The sequence below is a fragment of the Peromyscus californicus genome, unplaced genomic scaffold (genome assembly GCF_007827085.1).
Source record: "Peromyscus californicus insignis strain IS unplaced genomic scaffold, ASM782708v3 Scaffold_5__1_contigs__length_169319896, whole genome shotgun sequence".
Classification (NCBI taxonomy): domain Eukaryota; kingdom Metazoa; phylum Chordata; class Mammalia; order Rodentia; family Cricetidae; genus Peromyscus; species Peromyscus californicus.
In genome coordinates, this window is record NW_026294573.1 from 86,273,796 (window position 1) to 86,294,487 (window position 20,692).

General features: G+C 46.3%; 1 protein-coding gene across 1 annotated transcript; it reads right to left on the reverse strand.

Moving 5' to 3' along the window:
• Nucleotides 1-3,405: 3,405 nt before the first annotated feature.
• On the reverse strand, nt 3,406-10,466 carry Atp6v1g1 (ATPase H+ transporting V1 subunit G1). The gene is made up of 3 exons (XM_052715326.1): nt 10,288-10,466; nt 6,155-6,255; nt 3,406-4,155 (listed from the first exon to the last, which is right to left on the reverse strand). The coding sequence occupies exons 1-3, from the start codon at nt 10,367-10,369 to the stop codon at nt 3,982-3,984; spliced, it is 357 nt and encodes a 118-aa protein (XP_052571286.1). The 5' UTR covers nt 10,370-10,466; the 3' UTR covers nt 3,406-3,981.
• Between the last annotated feature and the right edge of the window lie 10,226 nt (nt 10,467-20,692).

Sequence of the window (20,692 nt, forward strand, 5' to 3'; positions counted from 1 at the left end):
TCAGGAAATTGTCAAGATTACCCACAAGGTTACACAACCTGACTGTAAGCTATTTTATGCCTTCCATCAAAGCTATGGCATCAAACAGAATGTTCTCATGTTTGTAACAAGGAATTGGGACATCCTTTCTAGGAAACTGTATAACTACCAGAGGAACTGATGAACATCATGGGGGGTAGGGGGTGGGGGTTGCACACAGAACAGAGTTAAAGGCAAAGATGATCAAAGGCACTGAAGGATCTTGGCTCTACCACACAAACCCTTGCCTGGTTCCTTAATCCCCATACCTCAAATCTGGTAAAAGTTGCCAAGGGGTAAATTGGTTAGGGGCTGGAGAGACAGCTCAGCAGTTAAGAGCACTAGCTGCTGCTCTTTCAGAGGACCAAGGCTCTGTTCCCAGCACTGACATGGCAGCTTACAACTGCCTACAGCTACAGTTCCAGAGACTGACTCCCTCTTCTAGACTTGTGGGTACCAGGCACAGATGTAGTGGGCATAAACACATACATACATGTAGGCAAAACACTCACTACAAAAACTTTTTTTAATCTTCTGGAAAAAAACTTTAAAGAGTAAACTGGTTAATATAAATGCAAACATTCTTAATGCGTAAGCTAACATGTTGAAAACTGTCATCATCAACTGTACCAGAAGCACTTCACTGTCCACAGCTGCCTCATTTCTCAGTCCCCTTGCAGACCAGTTGGGTCAATGAGAAACAAGGTATCAGGTGTCATGTGAGGACTGAAGCTGTAAGAACTGGTTCTTGCGTCACCTTTTTCTTCCTACCTCTGCAATAGTGCAGACTGTGGCTGAGGTAAAGGCACACAGTACAATGAGCCTCATCACCCACTCACCACATGTCCAACAGCTGCCCCAAAGAAACCCAACTTGTATCAAACTTTTAAGAAGTAGGTCTTTGTTGTATTTCAGAAACAGGAAACATGTGCTGAGCACCTAGAATGTTCCAGGCACCATATGTAGTGCTTTGATGTATTTTTAATAATTCTTTTCTTGTTACTGTAGAATAACAGTTCTGATCTGGGGATAATTCTGGCACCTAGGAGCTATGGCAATGTCCAGTGACATTTTTGGTTGTCACTACTGAGGGGTTGAGGGGGTCCTAGTAGCATCTAGTGGGTGGAGACCAGGACATTTCTAAACACCCTTTAATGAATAATAAAATGTTACACCAACCCAAGGAAAACTCCTCCCTTTGAAGCCCAGTCTCTTCAAGTCACCATTGTCTTTTCCAGATTTACACACACGTTATATGTATGTGTCTATACATACACACCCTATTTCACCAATTTTTTTTTTATGCTCAAATGGGGACAAATCCCACACAGTGCTCTCTCTGTGAATCTCAGGTTCACTCTGCACCAGAGCCCACACACCCCACAGGTCTCTAGTGGCCGACCAGCCTTTCAGATGTTAATTTCTCACACTGCACCACAACAGAAGCCCTTTCCCTTTTATTTTCCTAGAGCTCTCAAGCAAGCTCACTTCTGGCGCGACCTTGGATTTAACTCACCTGGGAGGAACCTGAGCACCTACAAGTTGCCTGGGAACATCAGTCAGGATTGAGGACTAGAGGAAACCCCACTCCCAGTGACACCTCCAGACCCCTCAGGAATACCACTATTTCCAAAATACCATCTCTCACCTTGTTCTAATCCTTTCCACATCAGTACTGAAACATATCAAACCTCCTGCTCCATCAACCATATCATCTCTTCACAGCCATGCTTCAAGGAACTTAGGTTCCTCTCCTTGAAATCACCAAGCCCTCACCTGTTCACATTCACCTTTGCCTCTCAACTGAATACTGATTCCACTCTTCTTTTGAAATCCTATTGGACTCCATGCCTTCAACCCTGAGCTGCTTGGCTTGGAGTGCAATTCTAACAATACAGGATAAACATACTGGGCAACAAGGTTAAAAGGGTAAAGGCTGACCTTAGAGTGATGGCACACACCTTTAATCCCAGCACTGGGAAAGCAGAGGCAAGAGTCTCTCCTTGAGTTTGAGGCCAGCCTAGTCTACATAGTGAGTCCTATCTGGGGAGAAAAAAAAAGCAAAAATACCAAGGCTGAGGATGTAGCTCAGTGTTAAGAGTGTTTGCCTACTGCTCCCCAGTACCACAGCACACAGGTCTAAACCCCCCAGTGAGTACTAGTGGTGCTGCATGCGCCTCCAGTTTCGAAGAAGCAACAGATGGCAAGAGATGGAGGTAGAAACCTCTACACTTAACAGATGGAGACTGAAGTCTTAAAACAAAATGGGGTGTTGGAACACGTTAAAAAGGGGAGAAATCGTGACTATACAGACAGAACAAAAGCCCAAACAAGCAATTTGATGACTGTCTGGAAGAGATGGGCTGGAGAAATGAATGTGGGTCTTCAATATGGGTGGTAAAGCTAGGAAATGGCAGTGGTCTCACTAAAGAAATGAACCAACCAACCATGCCACTGTGAAGCTGCAAGATAAGTGGTGCATGCAGGAGACTGACACCTGGATCAAGTACAAGACCACCTTTCTCCACCGGCACAGCTGAGCCAGACAAGCAGCAAGCAGCTCCAGTGCAGTGGCAAGCCTCAGTGTTTTAATAGGACAGTGGGGAAACTGAGGCAGTAAACCCTTGGGGCCGTCAACTAGCTAAAACACGCACGCACACAAACACACATTGAGTAGTGACCAAAGACCAGAAGTAGCCTAAGAGCAAATGACCTGGAGGCAGAGAAAACTGTATGCTTACTATCTCAGATTCATGAAAGGAAATGCTTCATGAAAAGGAAAGCCCCTAACTTTCTGACTGTTTTTACCCACCACAAATTACTCTGCGACCAAAGACTGTTAGCCTGAAGAGAGCCACCAGGTATCACACACTTAAGAGCCAGTGAAGTTATACATCACTCACTTTGCTCAGCAGAAAGGTATGCTCATTTGCTCAAGGCTGTCTGACACAGGGTCCTCTAGAGCAGTGCTTCTCAATCTTCCTAATGCTGAGACCCTTTAATACAGTTCCTCATGTTCTGGTGACTCCCAACCACAAAATGACTTTCATTGCTACTTCATAACTGTAATTTTGCTGTTATAAATCGTAATGTAAATATCTGATATGCAACCCTGTGAAAGCGTCATTCAATGTCCCCCCATGGGGTCATGACCCACAGATTGAGAACCACTGATCTAGACAAACGGCAAGCTACAGGCTCTTGAGTTGCTTGCTGCTTTCTAAAACAGAGGATGAAATCACAAGCAATTTCTTTCCGAATAAAATGAACACCTTGAGGATTTACTAGTAAGGTATACAAACCCGACGTGTTGATTCCTAAATGAAATTCTGCTCAACATCTGGGTCAAGATGCACTTTGCATTATCAAAAAGAGGAGCCAGAGGGGTGAAAGGCAAGACAAAGTTTTACTTTTAAATGATTACAAGCACACCAAATAACATGTAACATATTCTTGAGTCCTAGTATCTAGTAATTTGGGTTAGGATACATTAACAGCAGCCTGAACAAGCATATCCACTGTCCTAAATTAGCCAGAATGGACTACTGTAAGGCTGGCTGCTGCTTCATAGGAGTTACAAATGCTATTTACTACTTTTTCATAGATAACGCCCCTGACCCTTTAAGAAAGTGGAAGGGAACAATTTATTCCCTTTCTTTCTTCAAAGATTTTTTTTTTCCTACTAGACTAATAAGAAGAAAAATCAACAGTGATACCTGCTGCTTGCACAAACACACAGGAAACATATACTCCTTAAAGACACACAAGGTAAAAAGATGGAACTTCAGGTACTTACTAAGATATACAAAAAGCTAGATTTGATACTCTCAACAAGTGAAGGGATCTACAACAGCATAGCGAATTTTAATGCCTTCCCGAACAGAAGAACTTGAGCTCTGGGAGGTTTTCCTACTCTGTTCGGGCATCTCCCATGCCAACCCACAAGGCAGGTGCTTCCACCTCCTATCCGTTTATGCGGTAGTTTTCATGGATTTCTGGCCGGATGTCACACACAAAGGCCAAGAGGTTATCCAGGACTTCATCCCTGTTCTGCTGGAAGTATTTCTGGAGGACAGTCATCTTCTCCTGGGTCTCCTTCTCCACCTCACTGCTACAACTGCCATGGGACCCCAGTGCCTGCAGTGGAGGAGACAGGATACAAGGGGACATCAGGAAGATTCTCTGGTTGAGCCATTTTAACAAGCAACCTGCTGGCTTATGGAGAAGTCCTAGCTCCTTGATAAGAGAAGGCAATATATCAGTGGCAGGCAAAGCAACCTGTGAGTAAAGCTATGTGACAACCAGGCACCCCATCAGAGCTCACGGCTGCTCACAACAGTGTTCCTCGGTCTAGTACACAGTCCTTAGTAAAGACTGGAGCCAACCTAAAGATTCAACAACTACAGCACCACCCACAGTGGTGTACACTTGTGATCCCAGCTACCTGTGAGGTAAGAGCACAACTGCTTGAGCACAAAAGGAAAAACAGAGCACATACAAAGAAGGCACATACAGAGAAAGCAGGGATTCACATAGTTCAGTCCCCAGCAGTAGCAACAGCAGCACTTCAACCAGCGAAGTACATGCGCGCGCACACACACACACCCCAACAACTGAAACTGGTTAGGAACTATGATGCATTTATACAACAGAATGCTGTTCAGCAATATGAACTGTAAAATATGCAGTTTGTAGGTGAAAAATAATACAACAGTAGCAGTGGAGTTAGTATTTATGTTATTTTTGATGTGGCTTTAAAAGTGAAAAGATGGAGACTGGAGAGATGGCTCAGCAGTTAAAAGCACTTGCTGCTCTTACAGAGGACCCAGGTTTGGTTTCCAGCACCTACATGGTGGCCATCAACCATCTGTAACTCCAGCTCCAAGGGATCCAATGCCCACTTCTGACCTCAGACAGCACCAAGTATACATGTATGCACATGGTGCACATACATACATGCAGGCAAAAAAGACTCATACACATACAATATATTTTTTAAAATATACAACTGGGAAGTGTGGCTAAACTCATAGCCTGGCATGGAGATATACACATGTAATTTCAGTGGACACTGAGACACTGCCTGTTTCATGAATACGAGCCATAAGTATTTCAAAACTAAAGGTGCTACCATGGGACTGCACTCAAAAGGCATAGAGTGGGTTTTATAGTATATCACTGACAGTATCCCATAAGCAACTGTGGTACAAGTGGGCACAAGATGGCTGCCCTGACAGACAGAATTTACTGTGCAGTGTAACAATTTATAGTAGCAATATGCCAAGAGGACCACTGCATATTTTAATGTGCTTTGTAACTGCCCAGTAAATGGAAGCCTGTGTTACTTAACACTAAGAAGCAGACACAGGTGCCCACAATCACTGGAACTTGGTCTGGACAGGTATGGGCCTAAAACTGCTGGAGACACCCATGTAGGGCTTGAGAACGAAGCACGGAAATGTAAAGACAGGAATAAGAAGAGCCCAGAGCAGTCACCTCAACACCTAGAAGATGGCAAACTCAATCTTTCACTTGGGTTTTTAACTAAGTCAATACACTGTGAACCATTGCTAACTGGATGGGACACCACATAGTTCTGTTCTCCCTTCTACAAGTTCCTCTGCATCCTTTGTTTCCCCCAAGGTCTCTCTGTGCATCATTCTATGCATCACAGTTGCCTACCATAATGATAAAACTCTATTTTACTGAGGTGCAGGCTCCATTTTACTCACATTTAGACTGTCATAGCCAAGTTCACAGCTGGAGGTTTGTAGGACTTACTGTAAGCTAAACTATGAAAGCAGGGACAGAACCTACTGCTCCTGGTTGATCCCCCAGCATCCAACATTGTACCTGACACATGTCAACTGCCTAGAAGATTGCTAAACAACAAAATGAAGACTAGAATCTGATAAAAGTACCCATCTCAAGAGACAAGCTGAGCATTAAACAAACCACACAATGAACAGGGGTGGGGATGGGGCATGCAAAAGCCAAGGTTGCAATCCTCAGTACCAAAAACAAAACAAAACAAACCCAAACCCCTGACAACTGTCCTAAAGTCTCCAAGCTACACTGGGTATTTTCAGATCTACACAAGAAAGTAAGGCAATAACGAAAAGAAACAGAGGCCCACCGCAGCTTCCTTGGCCTTGAACTCCTTCTCTCTCTGCAGGCGGTACTGTTCTATCTCAGCCTGGGCTTCTTCTTTGGCCTGCTTCAGCCTCCGATTCTTTCCTGTTTTCAAAGAGAAAGACATCAAGTGTTTCAAAGCAGAACAGCAAGTAGATACTGATAATGAATCTTAACAGTCAATGATGAAAGCAATTAATGCCAGGCAGTGGTGGTACACATCTTTAATCCTAGTATTCAGGAGGCAGAGGCAGGTGGATCTCTGCGGGTTCAAGGCCAGCCTGAACTACAAAGCAAGTTCCAGAACAGCCAGGGTATTACACAGAGAAACACTGTCTCAAAAAAACAAACAACATGCTGGGCAGCGGTGGCACACGCCTTTAATCCCAGCACTCCAGGAGGCAGAGGCAGGTGGATCTCTGTGAGTTCCAGGACAGCCTGGTCTACAGAGAGTTCCAGGACAGGCTGTAAAGCTACACAGAGAAACTTGGGGGGGAGGGGGGCAGTAACAAAACAAGCAATAATAATAAAAACACCAGAGAAGTACACAGGAAAGAGGGAATACAAGGTAGGTTCTGCCTCTAGCCTTTAAGTGGAGACTAAACAGGCATGCCCTTTAGAGCTGTGAGCAGTGCATGAAGCCCTCAGTCTAATACCCAGAACTGCACACACACTCAAAAGGGAACCTGTACAAACACTGTGGGATGTCACAGCACAGTCTCTCAATGTCAACTATTAAAAGCCTGTTAACATAAGATGGGTGACAGCCATCTGGGGAGCTCTTCTGCATCCCAAACAGTGAACAGCTAGCTGTGTCACTGTAACAATGCAGCTCTTCTTAGGAGTTTGCTGAGAGCTAACACCCAAAGGACATCATCTAAAATGTAGCTAAGGAAAGTGATGATGGAATACTGGAAACCAGGCACCAGGGCGGTGGCAGAGGCAAAGCCATGACTGGGAAGAATGCTAAATGCTATGCCAGAGCACACACAGCTGGGAGGGGGGAGAAGTGGGGGTTCTGGTCTCTGGAAGGTAGCAGTTTAACACAGATTTGCAAAGTCTCCACATTGTCAGAATACAAGTCCAGCTAACAGCCAACAGTCTCTGCTTTGAATGTCTGCTCAACAGAAGGCGGGGGGGGGGGGGGGGGGGGGGGGGGGGGGGGGGGGGGGGGGCTCTCTGTGTAGCCTTGGGTGTCCTGAAATTCACTATTTGTAGACCAGGTAGGCCTGGGACTCACAGAGATCCACTTGCCTTTGTCTCCCAAGTGCTGGGGACTACAGGCGCATGCCACTGTGCCCAGTTTCACCAACAGGGAGTTCTAGATTAGCCTAGATAGGTTAAGTCATTTATAGCAAAAGACAGCATGCATCTAAAAAAGTCAAGCATTGTTAGACATGCATCACTGTATTATCAACTGTCCAAAGCCCACTCTACCTAAGTGGATAAACAAAACTGAACTGAACTCAAAGTCCCTAATGAGGAGAATTCTGGACCTGTAATGACTCCGTGACATCAGCACTGTCGACAAGTCTGAAAAAGTCTCTCTCTATGCACCCCAAAGATTATTTCTGCAAGTCTTCACTTAAACACATTATTTCAGCTCACACCTCCTGTGCTGGGCCCAATCCTTCACAGAATATCCTCCCCCATCAGATACATGAGCTACATTTAAAGCTGAAAAACTTTCCCAAACCAAGAGTCTATCAAGACATCTATAGCCCAACCACTATGCAGGAACTCCAAGGTAACTTCATAACTCATCATTTCCAACTCCCACAGCTCCCTGAACTAGTCACTAAGACAAGACCACTATCTCCTTTTGGCAAACATCTTCAGAGTTGTACTGACAGACTTCACTACCAACACGAATACACATTCCCTAGTACTGGGACGTCTACACACTAGGCAAGCACTCCACCACTGAGCAATACTTCATGTCCCCAAAGTTATTTCTTTCTTTCTCCCTTTTGGGTTTTATGTAGCCTGTGTTGGCCCCAAAGTTGGGATCCTCCTGTTTGGGATCAGTCTCCCTTACAGTTATGCATCATCACCTCTAGCTCAAAATTTCTTTTAAATCATGCTTTTCTCAGACTTTTAAAAGGGAACCAGGGTTTTTGTTTCACACCAATGAAATAAATCACGGAACACTTTTATTCTGAAAGTTCCAAAGCAATGATTTCATGAGAAACTTGGGCTTGATTATTTTATACCATGCTCCTTCCCAGTTCTTAACTGAGCAAATCAAGTGTGATCACAAATCAAGAAAGAGGATAGTTTTCAAATTTTAGCTCTTTTCAATAACTCTCCCCAACTACTGAAAATCTTAAAATGTGAGTTAGCTGTAAGCTAACCCCTTTAAAACAAACTCCTTCAGCAAATAACAGCTATCTGATACATACAAGATCCTGCAGCTGAGAAAGGTTTAAAACCTCCCAGGAACTCAGTCATTCCCACCTGAGTCCAAGTATTTGTTCTTGCACCTCCTCCAAATGGTCTCACCTACTTCCCAACACATACACCTGCTGCTGCTGCTGCTGCTGAATCATCACTAGACAAACTGACAACTCATTCTGGAAATTCTGGATCAAGAATATGGCAACACAGACTTTCTAGTTACCCAAGAAGAAAGGGCTTCTCACCACCCCCAGGACTCTCACAGAAAACTTCTCTCAGGAAATAATGAGCACAACTCCCACCAGAGCCACAATTGAGGTCTACTTGGGGGTGGGCATGGTGGCACATGCCTTTCATGCCAGCACTGGCAGCAGAGGCAGGCAGAGCTCTGAGAGTTCCCACCTAGCCAGGAATACATGAGAGCCTACCTCGAAATAAACACACACACACATACACACGTGTATAAGTTTTATACTAAGAAAACTTCCTTGTATGGAAAGGCCTCCAAACCCCATACTGTTTCCTCGGGTCTGGTCGGATCTGAGTCTCACTTTACCCACCTGCAAAACAGGAGTAAATACACTGTCTGCTTACCTTGGAAAACTGGAGAGATAAAGTTACTGAGACACAGTCTCCAGTTTCCAAAAGCTGTCAGGTGACAGGGCCATGTAAACCAAAAAATTATTGTAATACTGGGTCAAAAATAAGCATCAGGGCAGGGCTTCCAATCTTGTCTGAGGGAAGGAGACTGAATGAGGAACGGCTGCCTACATTTTAAAATCCAAAAGAAGACTAACTAGTTGGGTACCAGGGGGGAAACATTGAGAAAGGTTCTTCCAATCAGAGGAAACGATATGTAAAGGCTTGTAGGGAGATACATGAAGCTGCCTTGAAGACTCATAGTGATTCAGTACAGCTGGAAGAGAATACCTCACAGGGACATCCTTAGGGAAGAATACAAAGGCCTGATTGATGAAAGCGATTCCTTTAATCCATTATGAAATACCAGCTCCATTCTGCGGACACTAGGACCACTGACTAGAAGGAAAGGTATTGGGAAAGTTACATGCACGTTTTAAGCAGTTGACGGTAGTGAAAACATGGGTTGCTGAATGCGGCTGGCTTCTTCCACTCCTCCTTCCCGTGTTAGACCCGTGTAGTAAATTGATTTTTCTGGCTGCCTTGCCCCTCTCCACATTGGCCTTTCACTACCTACACATCTCTGTTTTCACTGGTATGTGCTCCTCCGCTGGAACATGAAATACCCCGTGATGAAGATGAACCGGGCACTCTTCCAGCACATTTTCGGGGGAACAACAACAAAAAAGGAATGAACGAGTTAGACAGCCACATGAACTCGGGCGGTTGAACTAAGATGCTGAAGGAAGAGATGGACAGGGGGTCGGGACAGAGAGGATTGGCAAATGGCTTGAAGTGACGAGAGGGGAGAGGCGGCCAAGATAAGATTTAGGTTCTCAGACCGCGGCGGTGGCTCCGGCGCCTGGGCCGGATCCTGGAGCAGGGAGTTGGTGGGCGCAGAGTTTCGGTGGGTGGCCCACTACACGCCCTCCACCCCGAGAAGGGGACAAACCCACTCCTGTCTCCACGGGCAACTTGTGGTCCTGCCTCGCGGCTTCTAGGCGCCGCTCCGACACCAGTGGCCCCGACACCGTCCCGGGCCTCCGCCCGCGGCCTAACCTCCGTCTCCCGCCTGCTATCCCGCCCCGCCCCAGAGCTCACGCTTGCGGGCCTCGGACACCTTCTCGGCCGCCCGCTTCTCGGCCTGCAGCAGCTGCTGGATGCCCTGCGACTGACTCGCCATTGCTGCGGGAACCGAAAGAACGGCCTAAATCAACGGCCGCAACACTCGAAGGAGGCCCTGGGGTCAGGTGACCCGCCGCCCACGATCTGCGCCTGCGCAACGCGCCGAGGCCCCGCCCCGCCGTCAAGTGACCCGCGCCTGCGCCTCAGCTGACCGCCTTTGAGTCCAGTGACTCCCAGGAGGTGGGGCCGGGCAGAGCGAGGCGGAGCAAGGAGACAGCGCGGAGCAGTTCCACTGCGCCTGCGTGTTGAGGCTTTTTCCCCTCTGTGATATTATCTGTCAATGGCTGGGTGTCTTGGCTGGTACTGTCCCTGTGGCAGCCCTGCCACGTGTTTATTTCCCTTCTCCCTTAATTGATGGTGTGCCCGCGTTAAAGTCCAGAGACTCTTCACCCACCTAGACTCCCTCCCTACCTCTCCGGAACTTCTTCGGAATTTAGACCGTTTTAGCAAGCAGTGCTGGACCTAGGGGCACAACCTGAAAACTCAGTGCACCCATACTCAGGATGCTGACGCAAGAGGATTGAGTTTCAAGGCCTGACTACATTGTATAGCGAGGCAATGTTTTGTTGGTTTCTTGGGGTTTTTTTGTTGTTGTTGTTGTTGTTTTGTTTGTTTGTTTTGTTTTTTTGTCCGAGACAGGTTTCTCTGTGTAGTTTTGGTGCCTTTCCTGGAACTCGCTTTGTAGACCAGGCTGGCCTCGAACTCATAGAGATCCGCCTGGCTCTGCCTCCCGAGTGCAGGGATTAAAGGCGTGGGCCACCACCACCCGGCTTTGCTTGAATTTTTTTTTTAAGGAAAAAGAAAAGAAAAGGGGCAGTAGTGGTGCACGCTTTTAATCCTATCGCTCCTGCGGCAGAGGCAGGCGGATCTCTGATGAGAGGCCGAACTGGTCTACAGAGCAAGTCCCAGGACCGCCACAGCTATGCAAACCCTGTCTCGAAAAACCGAAACAAACAAACCAACCAACAAACAACAGAAAGAAAGAAAGAAAGAAAGAAAGAGAGAGAGAGAGAGAGAGAGAGAGAGAGAGAGAGAGAGAGAGAGAGAGAGAGAGAAAGAAGGAAAGGAAAGAAGGAAGGAAGGAAAGAAAAGAAAGAAAAAGAAAGAAAGAAAGAAAGAAAGAAAGAAAGAAAGAAAGAAAGAAAGAAAGAAAGAAAGAAAGAAAGAAAGAAAGAAAGAAAGAAAAAGAAAAAGAAAGAAAGAGGAGGGGAGAGGAGGGGAGGAGAAGAAAGGGGAGAGCTGTGTTCCAGACCCTCTGGGTCCCTGGGATCTGCTGGGTATCACAGGAACAAACACCCCCCTGACCCAGTTAGGTTTATAAATGACTCAGGCCTGATTTTTTTGCACTGTGATGCTATCTCCATCCTGATAGTGAGATGTTGTGGAAGAGAAGAAGCATCTGTGGAAGGCATTTAGGGCTGAGGGAAGCTTCATGACTCCAGGAAAGTCCCCAAATGTAGCCCCGGTTATAGCTGGGGCAGCTGGGAAGCCCTCCTTAGTATTACATCAGTGATCCCCAGGCCTGGGTATAGCAGACAAATCTGGGCTCTGTGCTGGCAATAATTCCCAGGATCTGGGCAGAGGAAGGTTGCTGCCACCTGAGGCCTGCTATGGATATACTAACAGCACTCCTTGCTGAAGTCCAGCTCAGGACATGCAACAGGCATGTCATGAGCCACAGTGTTCCTTCAGGTTGAACCTAGAAGTCAGGGCCTCTCATGCCTCACAGGAGGAGAACCTGTCTACCTTGACATGTTTTCCCGGCTGATGATGATGATCTTGGCTGTAGATTTTGGCAGAGAGACCTGGGAACACTGGGGAGCCCAGTGTGTCACAAGGTTCTTATATGCTGGCACCTTCCCCATTCTTGCATACTTGTGACTCTTAAACACTTACTTCCTTTGTCCCAGGATTCTAACTTCTAAAGAGGAGCCACAACCTCTTTAGAAGGTCATTAACTGGTAAATAATCTTTACAGAACCAAAAACATCTGGGAACCTTACAATAACATCAGAATGTGTGGTGCATCCCCTTGGTCTTTAGTTCTATGCATCAGTTAATAGGGAGCATGTAAATTTCTGTAGGTTTATCTTGCAGAAAACTAATATAACTATTGTAAGAAGGCACACACGAGAACTAGTCCCAGGTAGCTGAGGTTCATGAATGATCTGACCAGAACAATAAGAAAAGCAGAGACTACCCTTGGATAACACAAAGACTCTACTAACACATGGCCTCCCTGTCCCCTGTCCCCTACTCCTTCTTCCCTTTCCCAGGAAAGAACTTTATTCCTGAGTGCCCCAGGATGGATGGTTGCTCCTTCATCTTCCAGGATGCTGACCCTTGAATAAATCTGATTCCCAGGATCATTGTCCAAGTATTGGATTTCAAGAGGTGAGCAAGCCAGACTTCGGTCAGGTACAAGCAGCATTGTTGATTGTAACCAAGAAATGGAATTGACCCATGAGTAAACAAGACATGGTATATGCTCACAACATCATATTAGTCAACCTTAAAAAAAGGAAGGAAGCCGGGCGGTGGTGGTGCACGCCTTTAATCCCAGCACTCGGGAGGCAGAGCCAGGTGGATCTCTGTGAGATCGAGGCCAGCCTGGACTACCAAGTGAGTTCCAGGAAAGGCACAAAGCTACATTGAGAAACCCTGTCTCGAAAAATCAAAAAAAAAAAAAAAAAAAGGAAGGAAATTTTGATCTGTGCTACAATTTGGAGGAAACATGAGGACAGTGTGTGCTAAGTGAAATAAGCCAGTTACAAAGAGACAAATATTTAACTTTTTTTTGTGAAAGTGGCCAAACTCATGCATAGAGACAGTAGAATTATTGTCTCCTGGAATTGCAGGGTAAGAGGTATGGAAACTTATTATTCAGCATCACCTTGTGTAAACGAAAACGTTTCAGAGGTTAGGGACTGGAGAGATGGCTCAGTAGTTAAGAGCACTCGATGGCTGTCTTAGGTTATTGTTGCTGTGATGAAGCACCACAGCCAAAAGCAAGTTGGGGAATAAGAGGTTCATTTGGCTTATACTTCCACATTATAGTCCCTCATTGAAATCATTGAAGGAAGTCAGGACAAGAACTCAAACAGGGCAGGAACCTGTGGCAGAAACTGATGCAGAAGTCATGGAGGAGTTCTGCTTACTGGATTGCTCCTTGTGGCTTTCTCAGCCTGCTTTCTTATAGAACCCAAGACCACCAACCCAGGGTGGTACCATCCACAATGTGCTGGGTCCTCCCCCATCAATCACTAATTAAGAAAATGCCCTACAGGCTTGCCTACAGCCCGATCTTATAGAGGCTCCCTCCTCTCTGATGACTCTAGCTTGTGTCAAGTTGACATAAAACTAGCCAGAACAATGACCTTGCAGAGGCTCTAACGGCATTAGCTCCCAGCACCCACTTGGCAGTTCACAATTGTCTGTAACTCCAGTTACAAAGAATCCACTGCCCTCTTTTGTCTTCAAGAACCAGGTATGCATACAGTGCGTGTACATACATACAGGCAAAACACTCATACACATTTTTTTAAAATCTCTAAAATAATCAAAACAAAACAAAAAATTCTGGAAGTTGGTGCTACAAGAAAAGTGCACCTAATGTCACTGAATACAACGTTTCAGACTCATTAGGATGAAGCCAGATATGATAGCAAATGCCTTTAATCCCAGCACTCGGGAGGCAGAGACAAGCAGATCTCTGTGAGTTCAAGGCCAGCCTGGTCTATATAGAAAGTTCCAGGCCAGCCAGAGCTACATAGTGAGGCCCTGTCTCAAAAGTTATTCCTATCTAAGGACCTCCACAAGGCCGGACGCCCAGAGATTCCACATATCAGCCAGTGGTGCCACCTGGAGACCAAGCCTTTACTACATGGATCTGTGTGGAACATTGAACCAAAGCCCATCCATAGCTGTGTCCGAGGAGCAGGGGTAATCAAGGATTACTGGTACTTGATTGTGTGGCAGGGGTGGGGTGGAGTGGTGTCTTGTGGGACAGAATCTTTCACATGTAGATACTAACCTCTAGTAGAGGGTCTCATCGCTGAACACCCAGATGACATCCAAAACAATAGAGAATGAGTGGGAGGCAATATTCTACCCACATTTGGCATCAGCACACAAAACAGTAGGTAGGAGTGGAGGAAAGGGCTTTCTCCTTTAACTGCAAGACATCTTGAGACCTCCTCACCCTGCCCCTCCCCCCACCCACCCCCGTCCCCCTCTCCCCAGAGGTTGCCACTTTTTTGAACAGTTCACTGTTCAAAAGTGAGGCAGAGTCTCACATAAAGGTACCCTGCTTTTGTTCATTGGACCCTGCTACCCTTGGAAGCTCTCATCACCCCACCCGGTTCCCTGGAACCTTGTAGGAGTTCAGTCTCTTCCCACTTCAGTGTCCATTAACCAGATACAGAACAATGTTAAAGTGACCATAAACTATCCCCAGAGAGCCGTCCCCAACCAGTGATAGTAAATGCCCAAACCCCCAATTTGGTGTGGAGTAATTCTGAAGCATGTGTTTTGTGCTGGCTTTCCCCTGAGGGAATTAAACTCCAGCCACCCAGCACACTATCTGACCAAACACAGCAGAATCCTCTTATCTGTGGGTGGCACATTCCAAGGCCCCTGTGGGTGCCTGAACCTTTAGATAGTAGTGAACTTTATGCATTCTATTTTTTCCCCTATAAATTCCTAAGGTTTGGTCTATAAATTAGGCCTAATAAGAGATTAACAGCAGTAACTTATAATGAAACAAATGATCCTAGCAATACATAATAACAGAGGTTAGGCAAATATGGTTTCTCTGTCCCTTCCAAAACACATTTTTACGCTATCTTTCTTAGTTAGGATTACTATTGCTATGACAAAAAACCATGACCAAAGCAACTTGGGGAAGAATGGGCTTATTTGGCTAACACTTCCACGTTGTAGTCTGTCATTGAAGGAAGTCAGGACAGGAACTCAAACAGGGCAGGACCCTGAAGGTAGGAGCTGATACAGAGGCCATGGAGGGAGCTGCTTACTGTCTTGCTCCCCATGGCTTGCTCAGCCTGCATTCTTATAGAACCCAGGACAACCAGCCCAGGGATGGCTCCACCCACAATGGGCTGGGTCCTCCCCTATCGATCACTAATTAAGAAAATGCGTTACAGCCAGATCTTACAGAGACATTTTCTCAGTTGAGGTTCCTTCCTTTCAGATAACTCTAGCTTGTGTCAAGTTGACATAAGAGCAGTCTGCACACTGTCCTTGCCCTTCTGAGATGGTGTGGGAGGACACAATGAACCATGTGTGAAGATGATGTGAGGTACATGGCATAGGCATTGTGACCTGGGGTCAGCTACTCTCTACTGCATTTTGAAGTGAAAAAGTATAAGAATTCATCAAACTACACAGACTACTGTGCTACTTAAAATGTATGAATCCTATATTTCTGGGTTTTTCATGTAATATTTCCAGACTTCAGTTGACTGTGAATAATTGAGAAGGAGAGTAATCACGTGGGAACAGCCATAATGCACCCCTCCCTCCCTCCTTCTGACAGGCTCTCTCCTGCCCCTCTACCTACACCTTCCAGATTGAAGACTTGTGTTCAAAATCCTTGTTTTTGATTCTGTTTCAGACATAACCCATACCAACCACCAGGCTCAACGGATAAGGCAAGGAATGACCCTTGACCCAAGTCCCTTGGCCAAGACTCCTCTCTGCATGGTGATAGTTAGAGTCCGGGGAGCTGGATCCTGGGGACGGTAGGATCCTAATAAGGTAACCATTCTCATTCTCTCCTTCTTGCTGTGCTTCTCTTGGGGTTGGGGCAGGTTGTGCAGGTTTCTAAGACTAGAACTATTTGTGCCAGCTTATACTTCCTCATAGCTTTAAAAATCCAGCTCATTGAGGCTTCAGAGTCACACAAATCCTGATGAGTTTTGTGAGTCTTTCAACACTGGTTTAGTGCCTCTGAGCCTCAGTTCCCTCTGTTCTAAACTGAATAGTAGCATACCAGCCATTCACAAGTATTCTGCACTAAGTCAAGTTAACATATGCTGAAAAAGCTGGTACCCACCTAGCTTATTGTCAGTAAACCTTTCCATGTCCCTTACCTGAAATCTTCCACAAGTCCAGCATCTACAAATAGCTCCTGTCTGCTGGTCACCATGGCAACCTTAAGCAAGCTATAAATTTCCCCTAATGAAGCAGAGATATTTTCACTTTTCCCTGCTGTGCCTGTCTGGATCTTGGATAGATTAAAAACTCCCCGAGGAGTATCGCTTTAGAGTGTGTAGTCTGCCCATTTATAATCCACATCACTGATGTGACAGAGGCAAAAATAAGCAAATGGGGAAGGCAGAGTCAGCCTTCCCTGGGCATGAAGCTGCCTCTGTGCTTCAGACGGGACAACAGAAGCTTTTGACTGGCATTACGGCTTTTTGTGTGTGTGTGTGTGTGTGTGTGTGTGTGTGTGTGTGTGTGTGTGTGTGTGTGTGTGTTGACTTATTTTTGTGGATACAGGAATAGAACCCAGGGCCTCATGCTTGCTAAGAAAGTATCCTCCCACTGAGAAGCACCCCAACCATACTGGCTTTAGAAGGGAAGACTGGTGCCGCTCCAGAGGCCACCACGCATGTCCTTCTGCCGCTCAGTCCTTGCCTCCACCTCCCTTTGGGCTTGTGATTCATTTGGAGTTCACAGCACCAAACTCTGAGTGCAGCACCCAGATTCCCCACTGAGATTCCCCTCTTTGACTCTGGCCCAGAGTCTGCCCAGAGGACTTAGGTCAGCAGCACTCCGTTTGGTCTTTTGTAACATGAAGAGATTGGATCAGGTTTTTTTTTTAAATCCTTTCACATCCTGAGTTTCTGTGGCTTTTATGACTGTGGAATCAATCTCTAGCAGAAGCTCTGTGGAAAATGGCTTTTACTGAAGATAAAGACAAGGATGGGAAAGGATAAAAATATCACGTGCTTCTGAGAATCTTATCAAACATTCCCTCACATCTTCCTTCATAAATGCGAAAGACATAGCATACCGGTAATGCTGGCTCTCAGAATTCTGACACAGGGAAGATTCCCAGTTTGAGGCCAGCCTGAGCTACACTGTCCCAGGATAGCCTAGGCTGCATAGACTCTGGGCCAATAACAACAAGGAAAATGTAGCTGGAGAATTTTTCTCCAGCTCCCGCCAAGTCCCACCAGTCCCGGAGCCCACTTATAAAACAAACACACAGACTCTTACGTTATTTAAACTGCTTGGCCATTAGCTCAGGCCTATCATTGTCTAGCTCTCACTCTTATATTCAGCCCATTTCTATTAATCTTTACTTTGCCACATGGCTCGTGGCTTACCGGTACTTTACATCTTCCTTGTCTTGGCGGTGGCTCCAGCCAGTCTCCCTTTCCTTCCTCCTTCCTCAATCTCCTCTCTCCTTGTCCCACCTATACTTCCTGCCTGGTCACTGGCCAATCAGTGCTTTATTTATATAAAGCGATATCCACAGCAGGAAAACAACACCAACAGCAACAACCTACCCCAAAAAGCTTGAGTCCCAGCAAGCAAAGGACTTGAGTTCATCTCAGAAGCCCACAATATCTGAATTAAGCATCTATACTCTGTTGTGGTTTGAATATGCAAAATTGTTCTAATGTAATTAGTATACTGGAGGGCAATTTGAACACATTGCAAATGTTGCCTTTGCCTCTGTGTGATTTCACCCACACGACACACCAGGGAAAAACAGAAAGCTGCGTGCTGCCAAACCGGGCTGTGTCGTGTCAAGTGAAAAAACGTAGGGAGTGGTAAGCAAGCCTTTCTGCCAAGCGAACAGAACGGGGGACGAAGTCAGGAGGACTACTGCAAAGGGTGAGTGCTTCAAGCGTGAGGCTGTAAGCATCTGAAACGCTAGCAAAGCCAGCCTTCCCTGGACGGATGGACAGAAGTAAACACAACTAGGAAGAAACAAGTGTGAGAAGTGAGGAGAAAGGTTTGGGGTGATGGCTGCTGAGTGGACCACAGGAGTCAGCTTACTCTGGAAAGAGCCCCTAAGGAGGCTGGAGGCTGGCTCAGGTGGAGGGTGGCCCCAAAGCTCCCTGTAGTAGAGGAGAGTAACCAATGTTGGATTAGAAGTGTTTGGATTCAGATATTTCAGGGCAGACAAAGCAACTCAGCTCATCATTTATGGGGTAACAAAAGGGAATTTGGAGGGTCCATGGCTTATCCTGCCAAGGGCTGAGGGGGTGGGGCACGCGTGAGGCTTATCTAGGTCACACAGAAGGTGTGGCTTTCTGCAGTGAATTGGTCTGGCACAGAGAAAGGGGAGAGGATTTCTCCAGCCATTTCTGCCTTTTGGGGTCATAGGTCTCCAGTGGAGCCTGACATCACCAGTCAGAGCACCTTCCACGGAACACACTGCAAAGCCTGCCCACTGCCTTAACTCCCCACGTGTTATGAACCTCGTCTGTCTCCACCTGGTGTGACAGCTATTATTCTGACTTCTGATGACCCTCCTCACACCACTTCTTTCTGGGACAGGCTGACCAGACCTTCTACAAAACGAAGTGCCATGCTTGCTGTGGTGTTTCTGTATTTCTTAACCATTAGATATATAAAATGGCTGCCACTTTTATAATCCCCCCCATGTGTGTGTGTCTGTGTGTATCTGTGTGTGCATGTGTTTAGGGGATTGCCTTTCATACTAAACATGTACTTTACCACTGAACTACACACTCAGCACTCTTACTTTTTTTTTATAATGTATCATGAGCAAAGCACCCCAAATCCCATTTCTCCCCAAACTCTGTCATTTTTAATTGCACAGTTTTACACAGCACAGTAACTTTAATACATACAACATGTCACAGCAGAAGTGACTGTACGAGCAATGGCGTTTAAGGAGCTTTCTAGAGAGAAAGCTGCCCAGGGTTGCTGGTCCTGCACATCTCTGGGAGTCAATCAACACCCAATGTCCTCTGCAGTATGTGCTCCCCAGGGCTGTGAGTGCCCAGCAAGCTTATAGCCCTTTCTGTCCAACCCACCCAGACAGAGCACCTGCTTCAAACTTACTTCAGAGAGACAGGCAAGAGTTTTCCTTGTGCTGCGGTCATTGAATGATCAGGGACAATGTGGTGAGACTTGACCAGTAACCAATCAGCACTTCTAAACCTCACTGGAAAAGATTCATGTTGGTGGAACACTGATGGCCAAAGGCAACGGACCCAGAGCTCTGTATGCTCCAAGCCTTTCCTGGCTGTTTTAAGGACCAAAGGGACCCATTCCTCAATTCCTTGAACTCTTACAGCCAAGTCTCTGGAAGCTTTGCTATAAGGAGAAGATCAATTAAGGAAGCTCACCCCAATGACACTGTGGGACCATGGAGGGGGCAGAAGGGTAGTGGAGGGTACTGTGTGTATATATACCTACTAGAAGGAGCAAAATTGCTTCCACAGGAGACCACATTCTCAGTTTACTCAGACGTTCCTGGTTTATAAGGCTGGCCCCTTTCAATCTCAAATGAATTCTGGCAAGCCTATTTATATTCCAAAAAGCTGAGACTCCTCAATAAATATTCAGAGAAATAAGCCTGGTATAATAGGAAATATGTATTTGGTCTTTGTCTAGTCTCTGATTCCTGGCATGGGGCTCTAAATCCCTTGAAAGTTCCTAAGGATCTAGAGTGGTTTTGTTATGCAGAAGAGTCCCTTTTATGGGGCTGGAGGGACAGTTCAATCAGTGAAGTACTTGCTTTGTAAGCAGGACCTGAATTGATTCCCAGAACCCAAGAAAACATCCACTGTGGTGACATGTGCTTCGGGAGAGGTGGAGACAGGGGGATTTCCAGCTTGTGGCCAGTCAGGCAAGCCTTATCTGTGAACTTGAGGCCAATGAGAGACACTGCTTAAAATGGGTGGCACTTGAGGAATGACATTCTGGGTTGTCCTCTGCCGTCCACACCTCACCGGCACCCACACGAATGTAAACCTACACATATGCATACACTCATCAGAGATGGGGGGGTGGATAGAGAGAGCTGGGTGGGCATGGCCATGCATGTGTCTGCAGCCACGGAGACAGAAGGGTCCCTGGGGCTTGCTGGTGGTCAGCCTAACTCCAGGATCACTGAGAGACCCTGTATCCACGAAATAGGTAGAGAGTGACAGAGCAAGATGCCTGATGTCCCCCTGTGGCTTCTGGGAATGTGCGCGCACACACACACACACACACACACACACACACACACACACACACACACACCTATAGGTGGCATGCATCACATACACACTACACACACAATACACAGAGACACACTCACACATGGAAA